Raw genomic sequence first — 17,243 nt, forward strand, 5'->3', positions numbered from 1 at the left:
GGGGCGGCGGCTCGAGATCCCGGACGGCGGTGTACACGGGGGGGGGGAGGGGTGATGGGGGGGAGAGGGGGGGGGGGGGAGGGGGGTCATTTGGGCGGGGTATATTATTATTGGAATTGCATGATATTCATATCATCTATTTTCTGTCACATTTCTAGCAGGTGTTCTTCGGGATTAGCAGGAGACTTGGCCGCTGATAATGTAGATGGCAAATCAGCACAAACAACTCCATCAAGAAGTGTACCACTGGCTCCACCTAGCAGTACAGGTAGTTCTCGGAGAGGGTCCGCACTGCTTCCCAGTCAGCAGAGCTGTGAAGTGGACGATGATGCACTCGCAAATGAAAACTCTCTGATGACTGAGCTTATTCAGGTGCAACAGCTCTCGGTAAGTCAGGAAATGGCAAATAATCTATATTTTAAGTGTTGGGATGCTTGCATGTGTAGTATTATTGGTTCATCTCAAGTCAGAGTGGTATATCATACTATTACCTTCCCCCATTCTTAATTTAAGATAGATAAAATTTGGTTTGGGGAGCTAAGGTTGTATTGGAACACAGAATTGTTGGTATTAAGAAACAGGTATTACATCCGTCTTTTAAGTAGTTGCTCCAGAACTTTGAACCTTCAGTTTTTCTGCATCAGTTTAAACAGCATTAAAAAGATAAAAAATATAATAAAAAACAGTGAATTCACTGAATAAACAGTGGATATTCCATTTTGAATACCTACTCTTAAAATAAATTTATTTAAGACCATACATTTAAGTGATTTATAGCTAAAGTTTAATTACATGTCGGTTAAAATCTGCTAAATTTCTTAAACTTCTATTTTTTAGAAGCTAAGTTGAACATAAATTAATATTTGCCATTTTCAGATCTGTAGAATTACACAATAAAAATAAACTCAATGTAAACTTTAAATAGAATATTAAAATATCAGAATTTCAAGCACATAACATTGAATCGAGTATTAAGAAACATCTTTTCATTGTTAACTTTAACTATAAAAATAAACTTAAATATACTGTTAACTTAAAATTAAATTTCAGAAAGCAACTCTTGTTTAGCGATTGAATAGATTTAAATTAAGAAGTTAACTAAAAAGGTATTAAATTCTAGTAAGTTATAAACTTATAACAAGCAAATTTCCAGGTTCCTGAAGATATAGCAGAAGATGAGTGCAAATCGGAATTAGACTATAACAACAATGCAGGCATACTAAACAGCCGGGAGACCGGCCAGATACATCACTTATTACCACCAGCCAGACAATCGTGTGAGGTTGATGATCATCTTACCACTGAAGACAAGTCCTTCTGTGATGAGCCTGTCATTTTGGGTTATTGTACAATGGTAGGCTTCGTGAATTAAAACGTTAAACACAAACAAGGGCATTAACACAACCTGTAAGAAATGCTGTCTTACCAGGTGCAACTGAAGTAAAATAGTGATTAAAATCCAATTTCTTCTCACATCATTAAAGGAGCTACGTCAGGGATTTTGCAGATTTTGGCCTAAACTGTCGTGAAACTAGTGGTAAGCAACTTAACCCATAAAAACATGATCATCTAAAAGGAAGAAATAACCTTGATTTGCAAATCAGAATTCCCAAGCGACGGTTCTTTAAATATCGATTTACATTGAAGACACGCTGAAACAACTTGAAATGGTAAGCCTTACTTTTGTCAAGTTGTAATCCGTTTTGGCAGTCCGAGCCATTAGGCAGCAAAACTGGGGCTCGAGTATAACAGAAAATTTCAGTGCCTCTTAAACACCTGAAATCAATTTTTACGCTAATCATGGAGTAATCATGCTTTGAAAAACCAGGATCCCTGCAAAACTAAAACTAAAACATTTTGGCGGTTGCAATAAGTCTGAAAAATTCATGACATAGTTTGAGGTGATGAGAATAGCTTTAATGCTAGTAACGAACCATGAAGCATGGTAAAACTCATTTTTTGCAGGGTTGTGTTAATGTCTGAGTAAAATTTGAATAAATATTCACAACTTAACCTGAAATAAATCTTAAACTAAACAGGATAAAACACGTAAAATGAAAGACACTGCACAATTAACATCAGACATGGACACAAGTGAACAATCTGACACTTCTAAAGACACTGACAGACTACTGAGGAACAGAAACAGCTCAAGATTCAGTGCACGATTTGGAAAATACTTCGGCAAACTGTCAAAAAGCACCAAAAACAGAGAGACAGGCAAACCAAGTGAGGAAGGGAAAGATACTGCTTTGAGAAAAAGTGATGTGAGCGACACTGCTTTGAGGAAAACCGAGACTAAAGTTTCTTCTTCGAGAAACAGTTATACAAAAGATTCCTCTTTGAAGCAGAGTAACGCAAAAGATTCTGCTTTGAAGAAGAGCGAGACAAGAAAGAACAAAAACTATATTAACTATATCAAAAAGAGAGCTGATGGGAGCTTGCATAGTAAATCACAAGACAAAATACCCCAAGTTGCGAAAGAAAGTAAAAGAGGACGAAGTCTTAGCGAGGCTCGCAGTAAGTCAAGATTAGCAGCACCAGAGCATGAGTCAGATTCAGAAGGAATTGAGCAGCATTTTAAGAGAGGTGCCTCGGAAAGGAAAAGTTCAAGTAAGGTTGCTGGAGCAAGCAACAGACTTCGCAAGAACCCTTCAGTTACCTTCTCACCGACTGTGACTTGCACCTCAGACACTGCACCAGTAAATACTGCACATAAAACAAAGAGCACGACAAATAAGAGAATGCCGACACCTACTCACAGCCGCGTACGACATGTTATTGCTAGTGAAACATCTGACACTGACAGTACAACACAGGAACTGGCAACGGTATGACAAGCACATAAAAATTTCTAAAGCACTCGTAAATAATTAAAATAACTAAAAATATAATAAAAATTTATAACTAAAATATAATAAATTGTTTTAAAAATTTAAACTCATTTCAGTGTTGATAAAAACTTCTCCCTAACAAAGTGACTGTAGACTAAGAAAATAGATGTCATGTTGCACACTCATTTCCTGGGATACCAAAGTCTGAGGGCCCGTCCACAGTAATGCGCCTTCGCCTATATCATCTACTTTGATACGATAGTGCTCCGTTCTGAAAAACGATGAGCGTTTCCGATCGTGTCAGTGTGGAAGATAGTTGAAACTGAAACCCATTAACGGAACACATCGACGAAAAGGCATTAGCGTGGACGGGGGCTGAGATTCAAGCCAAACTTTTCTTGCAATATTTTTCTCTGTCTGCAAGAAACAAGCAATTAGAATCTCAGATGTCTCGAGTTAAATAAAGATTAATGTGTAACAAGAAACGTCTGCTTTCTCAGGCTATAGTGACTGTTGTAATTTTAAAACAATGTCTTAAAATGGTACATTGGAGGAGCAAATCAGAATAAAAAACTCATTAAACTAGTAGTTATAAATCGAAGTTAAAAATGGGGCTGGATCGTGTGTCATAAATTAAAGTGACAGTGATGTTAAAAAAAGAATTAGACCATTCCAAAAAACTTCTTTAAACTATAACTACAAATAGTAACTGACGACCAATCTCACTTCTTGCCTGCAAGTCCGGGTTCTGCCATCACCGAAGTCTATTGCAAACATTTCGAAGTGATGGCGTGGGAAGGTTTACATTCTACAGTATTCACCAAATCCAAGAAACGTTGTGTGAATTTTATGTTTTGACTGATTGTTGCAGAATTTTCATCGAGATTTAGAAGATGAGGATGAAGCATACGATACAATGAGATCATCCGAGAGAAAAACATTCTCTAAGCAACTGGACATCTTACAGTAAGTCATTTACTGCTTTTAAATGTACCTTGAATCGTCTGAAAAATCAGTGTGTGACTCTCAAGAAATGTTTTTAATGCCGTCAATGATGCAAACAGTGTACTGAGGGACTCAGTCAGGCCCAAGTCCTTGGCATGAGTCAAATACACCGCCTTCCAGACAGTTGTGAGGATTGGCAGTGTCTATAGCGTCAAATCCTCGCTGTAAGAGCGATTTTTAATTACGATTTAGGTCGTTAAACCAAACCAAAGTTATCACAAAGATAAGATAAGATAAGAAACTTTATTTAAGTGTCAAAGCCTTTTAGCCTTGAAGCAGTCACTCTGGCAAATTACAAGACACATTGAACCAATCAAAACGGAGCGCGGGAAAGCGTGCGCGAGTGGGTCACGACGGATTTTGGTTGTACTTCTGATTGGCTTTGAGAAAGTAGCATGTTTTTTTTTACCCAATCACTAATCTATGTGAAGCAAACGCGAATTTCTTTCAAGGCGCTCTTGCACATTTCGAGAACTGTCAAATTTTGGATTTTCGTGTGTGGCAATTTAGCAATTTAGGTGGAGAGACTTATGCACCGTAAGATCATTGATTTTGTGTTTATCTTTTTTTTTAACAGGGAGACCAACAAGAGACTATGTGAAAGTAATGATGATCTGCGTGCAGCGCTTGAGGTACAGACACTAGTGGTTTGTTTTAAGCAGTATTCAAGAATACAGCTCTAAACATGTAGATTAACAACACAATTAGGGTTTTGTGTTGTATTTTTGTTGTGTTGTATTATTTATATCGCGTTAACCCATAAACTTATTATTTTGGTTGCAGGCTTTAACTGGTAGACGATCAGCATCAAAGCCCTCCAAGGTATTTATCAAACAAACATTTCACGCCTTTATCAGTGTTTTAAAGCTAAATAAAACAAAACCTTCAGTTAAACGATCTTACATAATTTCAAACTTTGTTATTATGTGGGGGCTACCAAGAACAAAATACAGAAATCAATATTCATAACTTAGGCACTAGAGGTCTACTAAAAACAAAATGACAAAAGTCAATATTTATAACTTAGGCATTCGAAGCAAATCCAGGAGCTTTAAGCGACCAGACCTTAGAATTTACTTCTGTTTACCTTTCTATGCCAAAAAGCGTCTATCAATGCAATTACAAGACAGTAAAGTAATCCACTCTTCTTTCAGACGCGGAGGAGTGGCGAGAAATGCCAGAGAAATCCCAGCATTCATAGCGATTATGGCTCCATTTCCAGTCGCAGCATCACACCAAACCAGTGAGTACATCAGCATTGAAAATTCCCATCATGAACATACTTCTTCTGGTTGTAATTTTAATGTATATCAGTAAGAGAACAGCCATTCCTTCTTCGTGATTTCTAAGTCTCGTCCGGGCGTTCGGTTCCTTGCGCTGTTCCCCAACCTACCGAACGCCTGTAACAGCCTAGGCACTCTTTTAGGTAGCTTTAAATTTACATCTTCCAAACATGTTAAAATGTGTACCAAATTTCAGTATAATTTAGACTCTCTTTTGATCAGTTGTGGTTGCTCGTGTCACTCCTTGGTGGGGGGAAACAGGTGCTGTTTTTCAATCCTTTTGAAAAGGCTTTCCAAACTCTTTTGTGCAAAAATATACAAACACACCGAACATTGACATCGCCGCTTTGCCGACGTAAACTGCGACTTATTTTAGTTGACAACCTTTGTTGCGTTTTCATAATACAGCGGCAACAAATTATAATTAATCGTTCGTATATTTAGTCAAGATGCTGAATAACATGCATTTTCTTGCGGCGTTGTTTAGTCTTCACGGACCCAAGTCTGAAGATGATGTTGCTGACGGCGCTGAAGCTGATGAGGTTGACGAGTTGTCTGGATACGAACCAGAGTCTGACGTCAACACCATGACGGTATTGTCACAATTTACCTGCAGCTTTTTAACTACTGCTTGGTAGAAACAGCGAGTCAGACAGTTGGTTTCGTTCAATAAAATACAAGAAGCTTGAAGAAGCTTTAAACGTGTCGAGTAGTTAATGTTTAACTATCCGGTAGCATGACGGTATTGTCACAATTTACCTGCAGCTTTTTATTTAACTGCTGAGAACAGACAGTGAGTCAGACAGTTGAGTCGTTAAGTGGAAGTAACTGTACTTCATGCTGTTCTTTATGAGTTCCCGGGTAGCATCCCATCCAGCTAAAAATCTAGGGGGAATTGCAAGCGCCAAAGAGTTAGAACGTACTTTACCTTACCTTCTTCAGGCAGTAGAGCAGTCAGTTGCTTGTGATCAATTAATATTGATTGATTGATTGATCGATCGATCGATTGGTTGGTTAGTTGATTTTATTTTTGATTGGTCGATGAGTCAGTTGGGTACATTATGTTTAGAGGATCGGTTGGTAAATCAGTCAGATGTCAGTGAATGTCAAATAGGTGATTGACTGCCCAGTTAGACCTTTGTTTTTTGTTTGTTTTCTCTGTAGGTCACTTAGCTAGTCGTTTTATTAGTTATTCAAGTTTGAAACAATTTAGCAAACAATGATCTCTTTGAAATTTTCAATTATTAAAACCGTAACTAAGAGAATAAACCTTTCTTATAAACCTTACTAAAACTGGCTAAAATTAAATATTATTTTGCATGGTTTCTTTCTTAGCTCGTAAAATAAAAGACTGAACTAAGCTTGTTAAACTAAAACTTAAAGCATGATATGTTGATATTATTTTCAGGTAAAGTCGATGAATTAAAATAATGTTAAGTATGTTAAACCTTATTAAACAGTCGTTTTTAAATCAAACATTCAGATAAATTCCCGCCATTTTGAAGCTGCTCCTAAACTTTCCAAACTGGCGGCTACGCCACATGAACGTCACGTGATAATCGAGGAACGCGCCGATGACGTATTGTGGGAAAGTGATCCAGAGAACGAACCAGGCCCCACTCAACCACAACAACAAGAACAACAACAACCACATGAACAACCACAACATGAAGCAGCAAACGTCGAAACAAACACAAACATTTATACGCACTCGCCTTTCGATCGCAACAGTCATTTGCGAAAGCCTTGCAGGCATAAGAGTCTAGAACAGTTATTCAATAAATCAAACAGTAAAGGCGATAGGTCCGCCTGGCCTTCTATAGCGCGAGCGGGTAAGTGGAATAGCATGGAACAAGTGAGAAAGAGGAACGACTTTGTTGGAGAGCGCACCAGGTCACTACCTACATCGCGCTGGCAAAGCGATGAGGGAATCAACTTTGGGAAAGGAGTTGGTTTTTGGCAGCTTTCTGAAAAACTTAACGCTTTGCGATCTAGTAGAGAAAGTGTCGCGGAAGGAAAGGACGATTGCAAAGTTAACATTATTGCTGCTTCGCTTGATCCGCACGCTTTGCGAGATAGAAGAGAAAGTGTCGCGGAAGGAAAAGACGATTGCAAAGTTAACATTGTTGCTGCTTCACTTGCTCCGCACTCTTTGCGATCTGATAGAGAAAGTGTCTCGAAAGGAAAGGACGATTGCAAAGTGAATGTCATTGCAGCTTCGCATAATCTACCCAGCTTACCGACGGTACAGAATTTTAATACTGACATTCAGTTTGCTAATCATGAAGACTTGGATCAATTAATAAGAAGGCCGGTACCAAGACAAAGAATATTCCACACTGGAAATGCCACTGAAAGACTTCTAGACGATGAAGAAAATAGATTGGAAGCAGTTGATCATGTCGAGGGTTCTAGCCTCAAAAGACGAAATTCATTGGTAATAAAACGTAACCGAGCTAAGGTAAATATCCTAAAACATAAACAAATAAATTAAACGTTAAAATTAAATAAAATGATAAAGCGTTATTGAAGATCCTTGGGCCATTTCATCTGTTAACCAATGAAATTAAATTTTAACTTAAAATATTTTTAATTTTAAACATTACGCGGTATTTCGTTTTAAGAACTTTTGATTTCGAGGAGCCCTGTTCTTCACAAAGTTCAATTGCTAACACAATGGTCATTCTAATTCAACGTCAATTTAAATCTACCTATGTTAGCCTTAACCTTTTTAAAATAGTGACTTCAAATAATAACATGACTAAATTAAGACCAGAGATAAAATGCACGGTACGTTTAGGTAATAAAAAAATGCGATTTCGCCCAATCACTCTAAACTGCAACTAAAAACCGAAGTAAATTGAACTGAAAATTTAATAATAAACTAAAATAAATACATAATGAACTGAAAATTACCTAAACGATAAAACTCCACAATAATTAAACGAAAGGTTGACTTAAAAAAATAATGTTCTCGAATTAGGTGAAAGTTCACATTTTCTGTAGTTTTTAAAGTGATGAAACATGACAAACTGCAGGACAGCAAGAGTTATCACAAACTCTCTTCTTACACTTTACATCTCGTTAAAGTTTTTTCCTTTATCATTCGACCTCCCTCCACCCACCTCTTAAGCAAGATATCTTTATTGTTTGGTTGTGTTGGTTCACCTTTTGAATTAAACTTGATCAATGTAGTCCATTGCTTAAACGACAGTTTGTTTCTGTCGTTTAATTCTTGGTGTGTTTTTAGCGATGATTTTAGCCGAACCGCCGAAGAAATTGTTTCACATTTCACTTGAACTTTTTACTTCGCTAAGCTAAACAGGAATTTTATAACCTCTAGAAACGTTGAAAGTATAAAACAGTTTTTTTTAAAGATCATAAATGCCCCTGGTGGCTTATTAGAGAGTTAAAGAATACACAAAAATGCATGACCAAACCTAATACGCTTGTCTTCAACAGACCGACTCTCTTCCCGAGTCAGATAACAGCAAACCTGACGCGCTGAGCGCTGAACTTGAAGCTCAGGTGAAATAAACTAAATTACCTTAACAGTAAAATGTCGAATAGTGTGTATAACGTGTTTATTAACTACGCCGCTCTTTTTTTGCCTAAAATAACCTTAACAGCTAGTTTGCTTGCTATAAAACAAAACATGAATCGCCAATGCTTTTAATTGAAGGAATCCGTCTTAGTGGATCTTCGTAAAAGTTCCCGGAGGATTTTCCGATTCACATTTACCCATCAAATAATAGCATGAGCACTCTGGGAATTATGACGTCCTGTTGTTACCATGGAAACACGTCAATTTGCTTAGAAACTTAGCGAAGTGACTGACTAGTCAAATGGACAAATTTAATTCCAAGAACCTAAATATACCGAGTGAGTAACGGCACTATATTCTTGTGGCATCGAGTTGAAACTTATTAGTCGGCAGGGAACCAATCTCGTGCTTTATTTTAATTGGATGACGAGAATTTGCCGAATCTCTCCGAGAGCTTTTACGAAGATTCATCGACAGTGACTCTTGTTTGCTGGCTCAAGGCACTTTAAACTGAAAACTAATTCTAATTTTGCTGATAACAGTTAACCAGGATTGCGGTTAAAAAAATAACTCTCAACTAATTATTGGAGCTAAGCTAATGGTATAACGCCTGTTTGTATAATATCAGAATTATCATAACCATTCGGCAGCTTATAACAGTGAACTGTATGGCACACGGGCAAGCTTTGAACAGTCCGTCACCTTTCAAACAAGACTTTGTTATAACGTTATCAAACTCTCGGCACTAATAAATATATTTGCGTTTGAATGTCATAAAAACAAACCAAAACAAAAATAATCACTCTGACGAATCACTAATAGCGTGTTTTTCGTTTGAGTGTCGTAAAAAAAATCACTCTGACCAATCACAAAAGACACATTCAAGCCAGTAAACCCATCAAAACTCGAAGCAAATACATGCAGCCGCCGTCAAGCGCGGGAAAACGTGTGCGAGCGAGTCGTGATTAGTGTTTGGTTTTACTTTTGATTGGTTTATTTATAGCCGTAGTTTGATTTCTATCTCCAAATTAAGCTTATATCTTCCTTTAGATGTTCAAAGATAATGTTTTTCATGGGTAAAGTTGCCTACCACTAATTTCAGAACAGTTTAGACCAAAAATTTGCGAAATCCCCGTGACATAGCTCCATTGCAAGAAATGTATGCTAATCAGTAAGGAGAGCTTGACATTTAACTGATTGTTTTTCTACTGTGCAGTTCAAGAGTGTTATTGAAGAAGACCACGAAGATATCGACGAAGATGACGTTGGAGACGAGGAGTTAGCCCAGCTGGTTGCTATGGCGAGAGCTAACACGGAGTCCGAAGACGATTCTGAGACGGAGACAGAATTGCCTGAGGAGAGGGGTGCGGCTGTTGGTTCTGAATCTTTGTCCGAGGCCTCTTCGAACACTCCATTACATGTAAGTTTGTTAATGTTAAAGGAACCATGGCGTGGTTTGCTCATTTGCCATGTACAAAAGAAACTTTCAATTGAAGGAAACCTCTAAACAGTAGTAAGAGATAAAAATGAACCCAAAAGATACAGATGGTTAAGATTTGGAACAATTGGAACAGATTCCGAACGACCATCTTTGAAAACTTCTACCTGAACTTTTTAAGTTGCGCTCTCAGTGACACGCTAATTTCACAGAATTTGAACCAAAGAGAATAACATCTTCGCAGATGAAGTATCACAATCTAAAATATGTTTGAAGCTCCCCGGTGATTCTATGAGGATCTGCTAAAAAGTACTTGTTTGCCTTGCGGGACTGGCTCGATTGATACTTAGTTTTCGTAATCATATGAAGATAAAGTAAATAGTGTTTGTTTGCTTGTTTGTGTTGCAGGCGTCAGTAGCAGAGGGGAATGTCCCAGAGCGCATGTACAAACTGGTCTTAGCTGGAGACGCGGCAGTCGGCAAATCCAGCTTTATACTCAGACTGTGTAGGAACAGATTCCACAGCGCTCTCAACTCCACGCTTGGTACGTAAAGAATGGCAGCTATGCTGCACGTAAAACCGTTTAATTTCGATAATGACCACCACTCGAAACTACCCCTCCAATTAGGATGATAGACCCCCCCCCCCCCCCCCGAAAAACAGCCTTTCCTCGGGTTCATAATTAAGTTAAGGAGGCTCGATGTAGTTTTTTTAGCCGAAGGGTGGTTGTTTTGAAAATTAAAATAATCTAGGAAGCCAATGTTCGATTTTTGCCAAAATACACCATAATGATCAAATATGGCCAAATTTTAACTTTTTACCCGTCACTTTGTCACAGAGGTTACCATAGCAACCATTGATGTTTTCTTTTGTTCTCAAACAAGCTTGATTTTCTCGAAATCTAGATTGACTCTTGGTATTCATTTTTTGATATGTTCAAGTAAAGTAGATTGACTACCTGTACACAAAATTTTAGGAAAATCTGTAAGAGCGTTTTAGAGTAAATCAACAATGAAGTTTTTGGTATTTTCTTATAATTTCCTACAATCGGCAGTCGATATATTTTAACAAATTAAAGCAAACAGTCTTTTGCTTTTAGTTAATGGTCTTTGATGGTGTAAGTATTTATATTTCAGTGAGAGTAACTGTGCTCAAATAATACGAAACAATCTTAAAGCGTCTACTTTATATTAAAACGGTGTTTTTCTAAAAATATCATTCTTGATTTACTTGAAAACGCTCTTACAGATTTTTCTTAAATTTCGTCAACAGTTAGTCAATCTACTAAACTTTAACATATCAAAGAATAAACACCAAGAGTCAATCTAGATTTCGAGAAAATCAAGCTTGTTTGAGAACAACAGAAAACGTCAATCGTTGCCATGGTAACCTTTGTGATTAAGTGACAGGTAAAAAATTAAAATTTGGTCATATTTGATCATTATGGTGTATTTTGGCAAAAATCGAACATTGGCTTCCCAGATAATTTTAATTTTCAAAACAACCACCCTTCGGTTAAAAAAAAACTACATCGAGCCTCCTTAAGCTTTTTTAAAGAACAATATCTTCCAATTGTAAATTGCATTTTATATCATTTCAGTACGTTCAGTGATTGCTGATGTTCATTTTACGACCGTAAAACTTGAAAATATTTGAACTATAATTTTGAAACGCAAAACTACAATAGTTCCGGTAGTAAGACCATCCGAAAATAATTCCATGAAAAACAGCCGATTGAACAAAAAGAACAAAACCCAGTTCTGATTGCTGGAATTTTCCAGACTTTTGTATTTTACATGTAATTACTTGTTTGTTGATGTTTTTATTTTCTTTTTTGTTTTCAGGTGTGGATTTCCAGATGAAAACACTTGTTGTTGATGATAAAACCATTGCATTTCAACTGTGGGATACTGCAGGCCAAGAAAGGTACTACACTGTCGTCATGTAGTGCATCACTAGGTGTCCACTTAGGTTTAAGACTTGAATAGGGGCATGGTTGGGATTGAAATTTCGGCCCAGTTGGGAAATATTCATCTGTGAAGTGTATACAATAAAAATAACACATTAAACGAAGCGTGGTGACCAAATTGTCAGTACGTTGGATTTCAGATCAAAAGGTATGAGTTCGAACCCTGGCGAGTGTCTTTGTGTTGTGTTCCCTACAGGCAGGAATATTTTAAATAAATACTGATGAATTGTAAGGGCAACCCAACCAAACTGCTGGGAAGTAACTTGTGATGGACCAGTATTTCATCCAGGTGATGGTGTGGCAACAGACCTCAACCTTTTTGACATAGTTACTGTACCTCAATAAACAAAGACGGTTTCTCATTAGATGTGCTTTATAAACCTTGTTTTTCACCATTTCCTCTCTTCTATGTTAGATCCTTTTCCCCAATGCTTGTGCGTTCGATGTTCTTCTGACAAAATATGTTTGTGTTCTAGGTTCCGGAGTATCGCCAAATCATACTTTCGTAAGGCCGACGGTGTGTTACTCCTGTATGATGTCACTTGTGAAACATCATTTATTGATGTTCGCGACTGGGTGGAAGCCATAGAGGTAGGTGTTTGATTTTTATAATCGTTTAATAACTCCTTAAAGTCAAGCCTGTTAACTGGACAGGGTCGGCCAGGGTGGGATTGGGTGGAGTGGCGTAGTGATACGTGGTATACCGATATACCTTAAAAGACCTCCCACTATACCCCAAATTACAAGGCTGCAGGAGAGAGAGAGAACTCTAGATCAAGGACAAATTAAAATGATTTTAACTTATTATCTACTGAGTATTCTTCCAAAATATACCATATTCCCATTTTTCACTGAAAATTTGCCGTACACCCAATTTAAAACCGCCCTTTAAACCGTACCACCAAACCCCTGGCCGACTCTGAAATAAGGAATGTCTTGAGCTTCGTTTGGTGTCCTCGAAGGAAGAGATAAATGTTTTAAGATTCAACCTTATGTTAGTGGTTGTTACTCGTATTTGTGAGTTGTTGCTTAAGTCGTTGGTTTTATTACAGGATAGCACATCAAAGCCTATTCCCATCATGCTCTGTGGTAACAAGACTGATTTGCGCCAATCGTATATCGATGAAGGCAAGACAGTCATAACACACGAAAATGGAGAGAAATTAGCCAAGGTGAGGAATTTGTAAACGACGTCTTTATTCGAACCCTTCACCCTTGCGACCCCCATGTTTGATAAGCTAACCGCGTGCTGAATTTTGTTTAGCTGTTATCAGCAAATGTCTGTGTTAAGTTTGAAGCGTTATATGTAAGACGCTTTAAAGAGGAAGTTACAAAAAAATATCGTGGCAAGCCAAAATACCAGGCGATAAAGCTATAAGTTAAAAATTACTAAATTTTAAGTAGATACTTAACATTTGAAGCTTCTGCGACGATAATGACGTCGTATTTTGACTTAAAGCAAGGTATTCGTTAAGCAGTTTCATAAATGTCCTGGCAACAATTGTGGGGTATCTGCGCATGCTGTACGTGTTTGACCGCTGACTCTCGTTATGCATGTTTTAATTAGAGACGGAAACACTTCGCTCTTATACTGTTCCAAGAAAGTAGACTGAGTCGAGGGGAAGAAACTGCGACGCACAAGTTGTTTAGTTAACGACCCGTTTGTGTTTACTTGTTTGTTTGCAGGAGTATGGCGCTTTGTTCACCGAAACCAGCTCAAAAGAAAACAAAAACATCACGGAAGCATGCATCGAGCTAGGAAGGTGAGAAATGTTTTGTAGTTTAACAGAGTGATCAGCTTGTAGTCTCTCTATACATGTGGGGAAAATTTATTGATGTACAAATAAATTCTCAAAACTAACGTTAAAAGAAATGTGTGGTGACCAGTCGGGAGATATTTTTTTAGTTTGACTGAAAAGGCGTAAGGTATCAGCAGCGTGCTGAAGTATGTCTTGAGAATTATGCACCTATCAATGTTAAGCCCGAGGGGGGGGGGGGTCGGGCAAGGGGTTGGGATTTTGACATTTTCTATAAAAAAATGTCAAATTCCCCACCCCCGGGACAAAATAATTGGTCAAAATCCCCATGAAAGGTGGTCAGATGTCCTTCAAACTTTCTATAAATGACCAAAATCCCTACCCTGGGGGCATCACGTACGATCAAAATCCCCACCCTGGGGACAGCGCTCACGATCAAAATCCCGTGGTCAGCCCGACCCCCCCCCCCCCCTCTCGGGCTTAACATTGATAGGTGCATTACAATTCACTTTTTGTTCCTATTTGTTGCAGATTGCTAAGAAAAATTGAGGACACGGAGGTAGAGGAAAGCAATGGATTGAGATTGTCGGACGGAGATCAGAAGAAGAAGAAAGGCAACTGTTGCCCTACGTAGTTGGACGTTTAACATACAAGTAGCTGGGGGAATAAGTACCAACGAAACCTGCGCTGACTGTAGAACGCGGTTGTCGTTCGAGGAGGGGTTGCTAAGCAGCTCGGCGCATTTCGTTCGGAGTGTTCGTGCGATTTTTGATTGGCTGAAACTAATCGGGAATTGTTCGTGTACTTCTACGAAGATTTGCCAGAGTCAGTATTTTTCTTTGCGTTGAATCTTCTTAGCTTTACGAGAGACAACCAGAAAGATTGAGAATTCTTAGAAGGATTGTAAAATGCCTGTCTTGCTTGTGAGATTTTATTATTCACCCTGGAAGAGCGCAAGCGTTATTATTGATCACAGAGAATGTGAAGCCATATTTTAGCTCATAACATTTACACTGTAAATAATTCATATTTGGAAACAAATTTCAATTGGAATTTTTTTATTTGTGCTTTGGGACCTAGTCTTACCATACCATGTATGCAAGAATTCACCATGTACTTCTTTGAATTAGTATTTTATTTATTCAATTCGCGTCTTCCTCTGGATGCGAATGCACGCAATTTAGAAGAGAGATAATATAATTATATTAAAGTTTATTCAGTTTTCAATTTCTTAATTTTAAGTAAGAAACGTTTTGTAAATAAAGAGTTCATTGAATAGAATACGTAGATAACATAGGTCGACGTGAATGTTTTTAGAGATTTTCGTCCATTTTTTTACTGTACAAAAGTTTTTGCATAGCGTAGCACAAACCATCAGGGATGGGAGAGTATTTCTTAAGCGATGAATAGAAAGCAGAGGAGGTTCAAAACGGTGTAACTTCGACATAACGAACGTGTTCGATAAAAACGCAACTCGAGTGTGAAGTTTTTTTTCTGTCTTAACGAAGTAGCAAAATGTACGTTTCATCAATTTTTTTTCCCTGGCAAAGAAGAAAGACAACTGAGATCACAGCCCAATGCCGTTTATATCGCCGGAATTAATTGGTTTACTTTGACTCTCAGAATAGAAGACAGTTGTTTTTGTGGACAATTTCAATGTTCATTTATTTAGAAAATTACGACCAAACTTAACGTAAATTCCTTATATGTGTTATTTATACAAATTGACGTCAGTTTCTAATGCGTCTGTACTCTTATTGATGGTTATAATTTCCACATAACATTGTTTGACAATGCTTTGACGAAATTTATCATCAATAAAAGGACAGACGCGTAAAAAACTGATGTCAATTTGTTAAATTACGGTGATTTTTCCAGTTGTAGTCCTAACAAACTCTGCACTCAGTGAGACTTGTTCGTTATGTCGAAGTTACACCTGTAAAATTCAACCCCACTTTGCAAGGAAGCTGGTTTTCCTGTTGTGTTTACTGTGCCTTGTGTGATTTGATCATTAAACGAATCATGTAGCGAAGTCAATAAATGTTAAATGTTACCCATGCATCCTTACTTTCACAAGTTTTTATTTAAAAACATTTAATATCGTATCTCGTGTTCATTCATAGAGGTATTAAGACAAAAAATTGATAGCTAACGATTTTGTATATAAATTTCCTGTTGGCCGAGCTAGTGGGACTTAAATAAAGTTGTTCTATATGTACTCGAATTAGTAACCTGCCTTTGATAGACATTTTAACCTTACAAACTCAGTGCTCATTAAATTGGAAAATAGTTAGATTCTTGTCGTTTATATACCGAGCAGCGTCAAGCAACGACATAATGCCACAATGGAACTTATTTAAACAGTCCAGGGGATTAGTTTCTAAAGAAACTTGTATTGTGTTGGCGGCAAGTGAAATAAGTTTATTATCAACCAGCTGAGCCCAGTTGTTCAAGAACGATTAAGCTGACACAAGATTAGCGTTAATTTTAGTTTTACTTTATAACTTTTCAGTAAGGTTTTCTGTATTTTTGCCCTTCAGTTTTGACAATGACTTATGTCAAACTCCACAAAAACATTTCCAGTGAAAAAAACTTTTATACGAGAGAAACTACAACCTCACTTAGCTCGAACCCCTAGATTGGCATTAATGAGCTTTCGAAGAACTGGGCCCAGCAGTCGAGAAAGTAACTCAGCTAATTTAACGTTTTATTCAACTTCAAGTTGATATCGATTGATAATAAACTAAATTGTTTGCAGCCGCAGTTTACTTGCATTAATGTGGTAGGTTTACTATTAAAACAGTGTCACGCCTCTTTAACTTTATTTCATGACTTGTAACTGTGAACGAGAATAAAAAGTAGTTGTTTTCAACTTTACTGGTTGTTATTTTTTAAATGTAAATAACGTTTGTGTAGAGTCAGATAGTGATTTTCAAGTATTTAAGTGTCGCAAAACCAAAATGAAACCGGTCGCTATGGCCAATCGCAAGAGACAACACTGAACCAATGAGAACTCGAAGTACAGTATATGCAACCGGCGCCAAGCGCGGGTAAACACACGTGACCAACTCGCGTGTGGTTTCGGTTTGGTTCGTGATTGGCTGAGAAGGAAAGGCAAAAGAATATTACATATATCTGCAAGTGAAAATAACAATGAACCAATCAGAGCACGAAGCAAGAACATGCACAGGGACGGATCCAGGAATTTCTGAAAGGGGGGGGGGTGTACAATGGTGTGGAAGGCGAGTTACGGCCCCGTGCCTTAAAAGGGGTCCGGAGCTATGCCCCTCCCCCAAAAAATAATGTTGCCGATTTTTCCCTCTAAAACGCCTTTTGCAGCATTTGCAACAAAATAACAAAAAAATACTGCTCAAAGGGGGGGTTGCAACCCCCCCTGGATCCACCTCTTGTGC

At 37.8% G+C, this 17,243-nt stretch overlaps 1 protein-coding gene across 8 annotated transcripts in view; it reads left to right on the forward strand.

Annotated features, from left to right (window-relative positions):
- The window catches only part of LOC144650680 (ras and EF-hand domain-containing protein-like), a 32,815-nt gene extending 16,108 nt beyond the window's left edge, over positions 1 to 16,707 (forward strand). For 3 of the 8 annotated variants that reach the window (XM_078510404.1, XM_078510402.1, XM_078510408.1), the window contains exons 10-25: positions 159 to 387; positions 1,154 to 1,354; positions 3,706 to 3,800; positions 4,417 to 4,471; positions 4,623 to 4,661; positions 4,994 to 5,082; positions 5,610 to 5,715; positions 6,606 to 7,583; positions 8,585 to 8,650; positions 9,883 to 10,086; positions 10,513 to 10,648; positions 11,949 to 12,030; positions 12,550 to 12,664; positions 13,126 to 13,245; positions 13,760 to 13,836; positions 14,362 to 16,707. In XM_078510404.1, coding sequence (XP_078366530.1) covers positions 159 to 387; positions 1,154 to 1,354; positions 3,706 to 3,800; positions 4,417 to 4,471; positions 4,623 to 4,661; positions 4,994 to 5,082; positions 5,610 to 5,715; positions 6,606 to 7,583; positions 8,585 to 8,650; positions 9,883 to 10,086; positions 10,513 to 10,648; positions 11,949 to 12,030; positions 12,550 to 12,664; positions 13,126 to 13,245; positions 13,760 to 13,836; positions 14,362 to 14,464 — 2,695 coding nt within the window. In that variant the 3' untranslated portion in view covers positions 14,465 to 16,707. The remainder of the gene's footprint in view (positions 1 to 158; positions 388 to 1,153; positions 1,355 to 3,705; positions 3,801 to 4,416; positions 4,472 to 4,622; positions 4,662 to 4,993; positions 5,083 to 5,609; positions 5,716 to 6,605; positions 7,584 to 8,584; positions 8,651 to 9,882; positions 10,087 to 10,512; positions 10,649 to 11,948; positions 12,031 to 12,549; positions 12,665 to 13,125; positions 13,246 to 13,759; positions 13,837 to 14,361) is intronic. The other 5 variants (XM_078510405.1, XM_078510403.1, XM_078510407.1 and 2 more) reach the window with 4 other exon arrangements.
- Positions 16,708 to 17,243: the final 536 nt, after the last annotated feature.

The sequence above is a fragment of the Oculina patagonica genome, chromosome 4 (genome assembly GCF_052425735.1).
Source record: "Oculina patagonica isolate OP01 chromosome 4, crgOcupat, whole genome shotgun sequence".
NCBI classification, from domain to species: Eukaryota; Metazoa; Cnidaria; class Anthozoa; order Scleractinia; family Oculinidae; genus Oculina; species Oculina patagonica.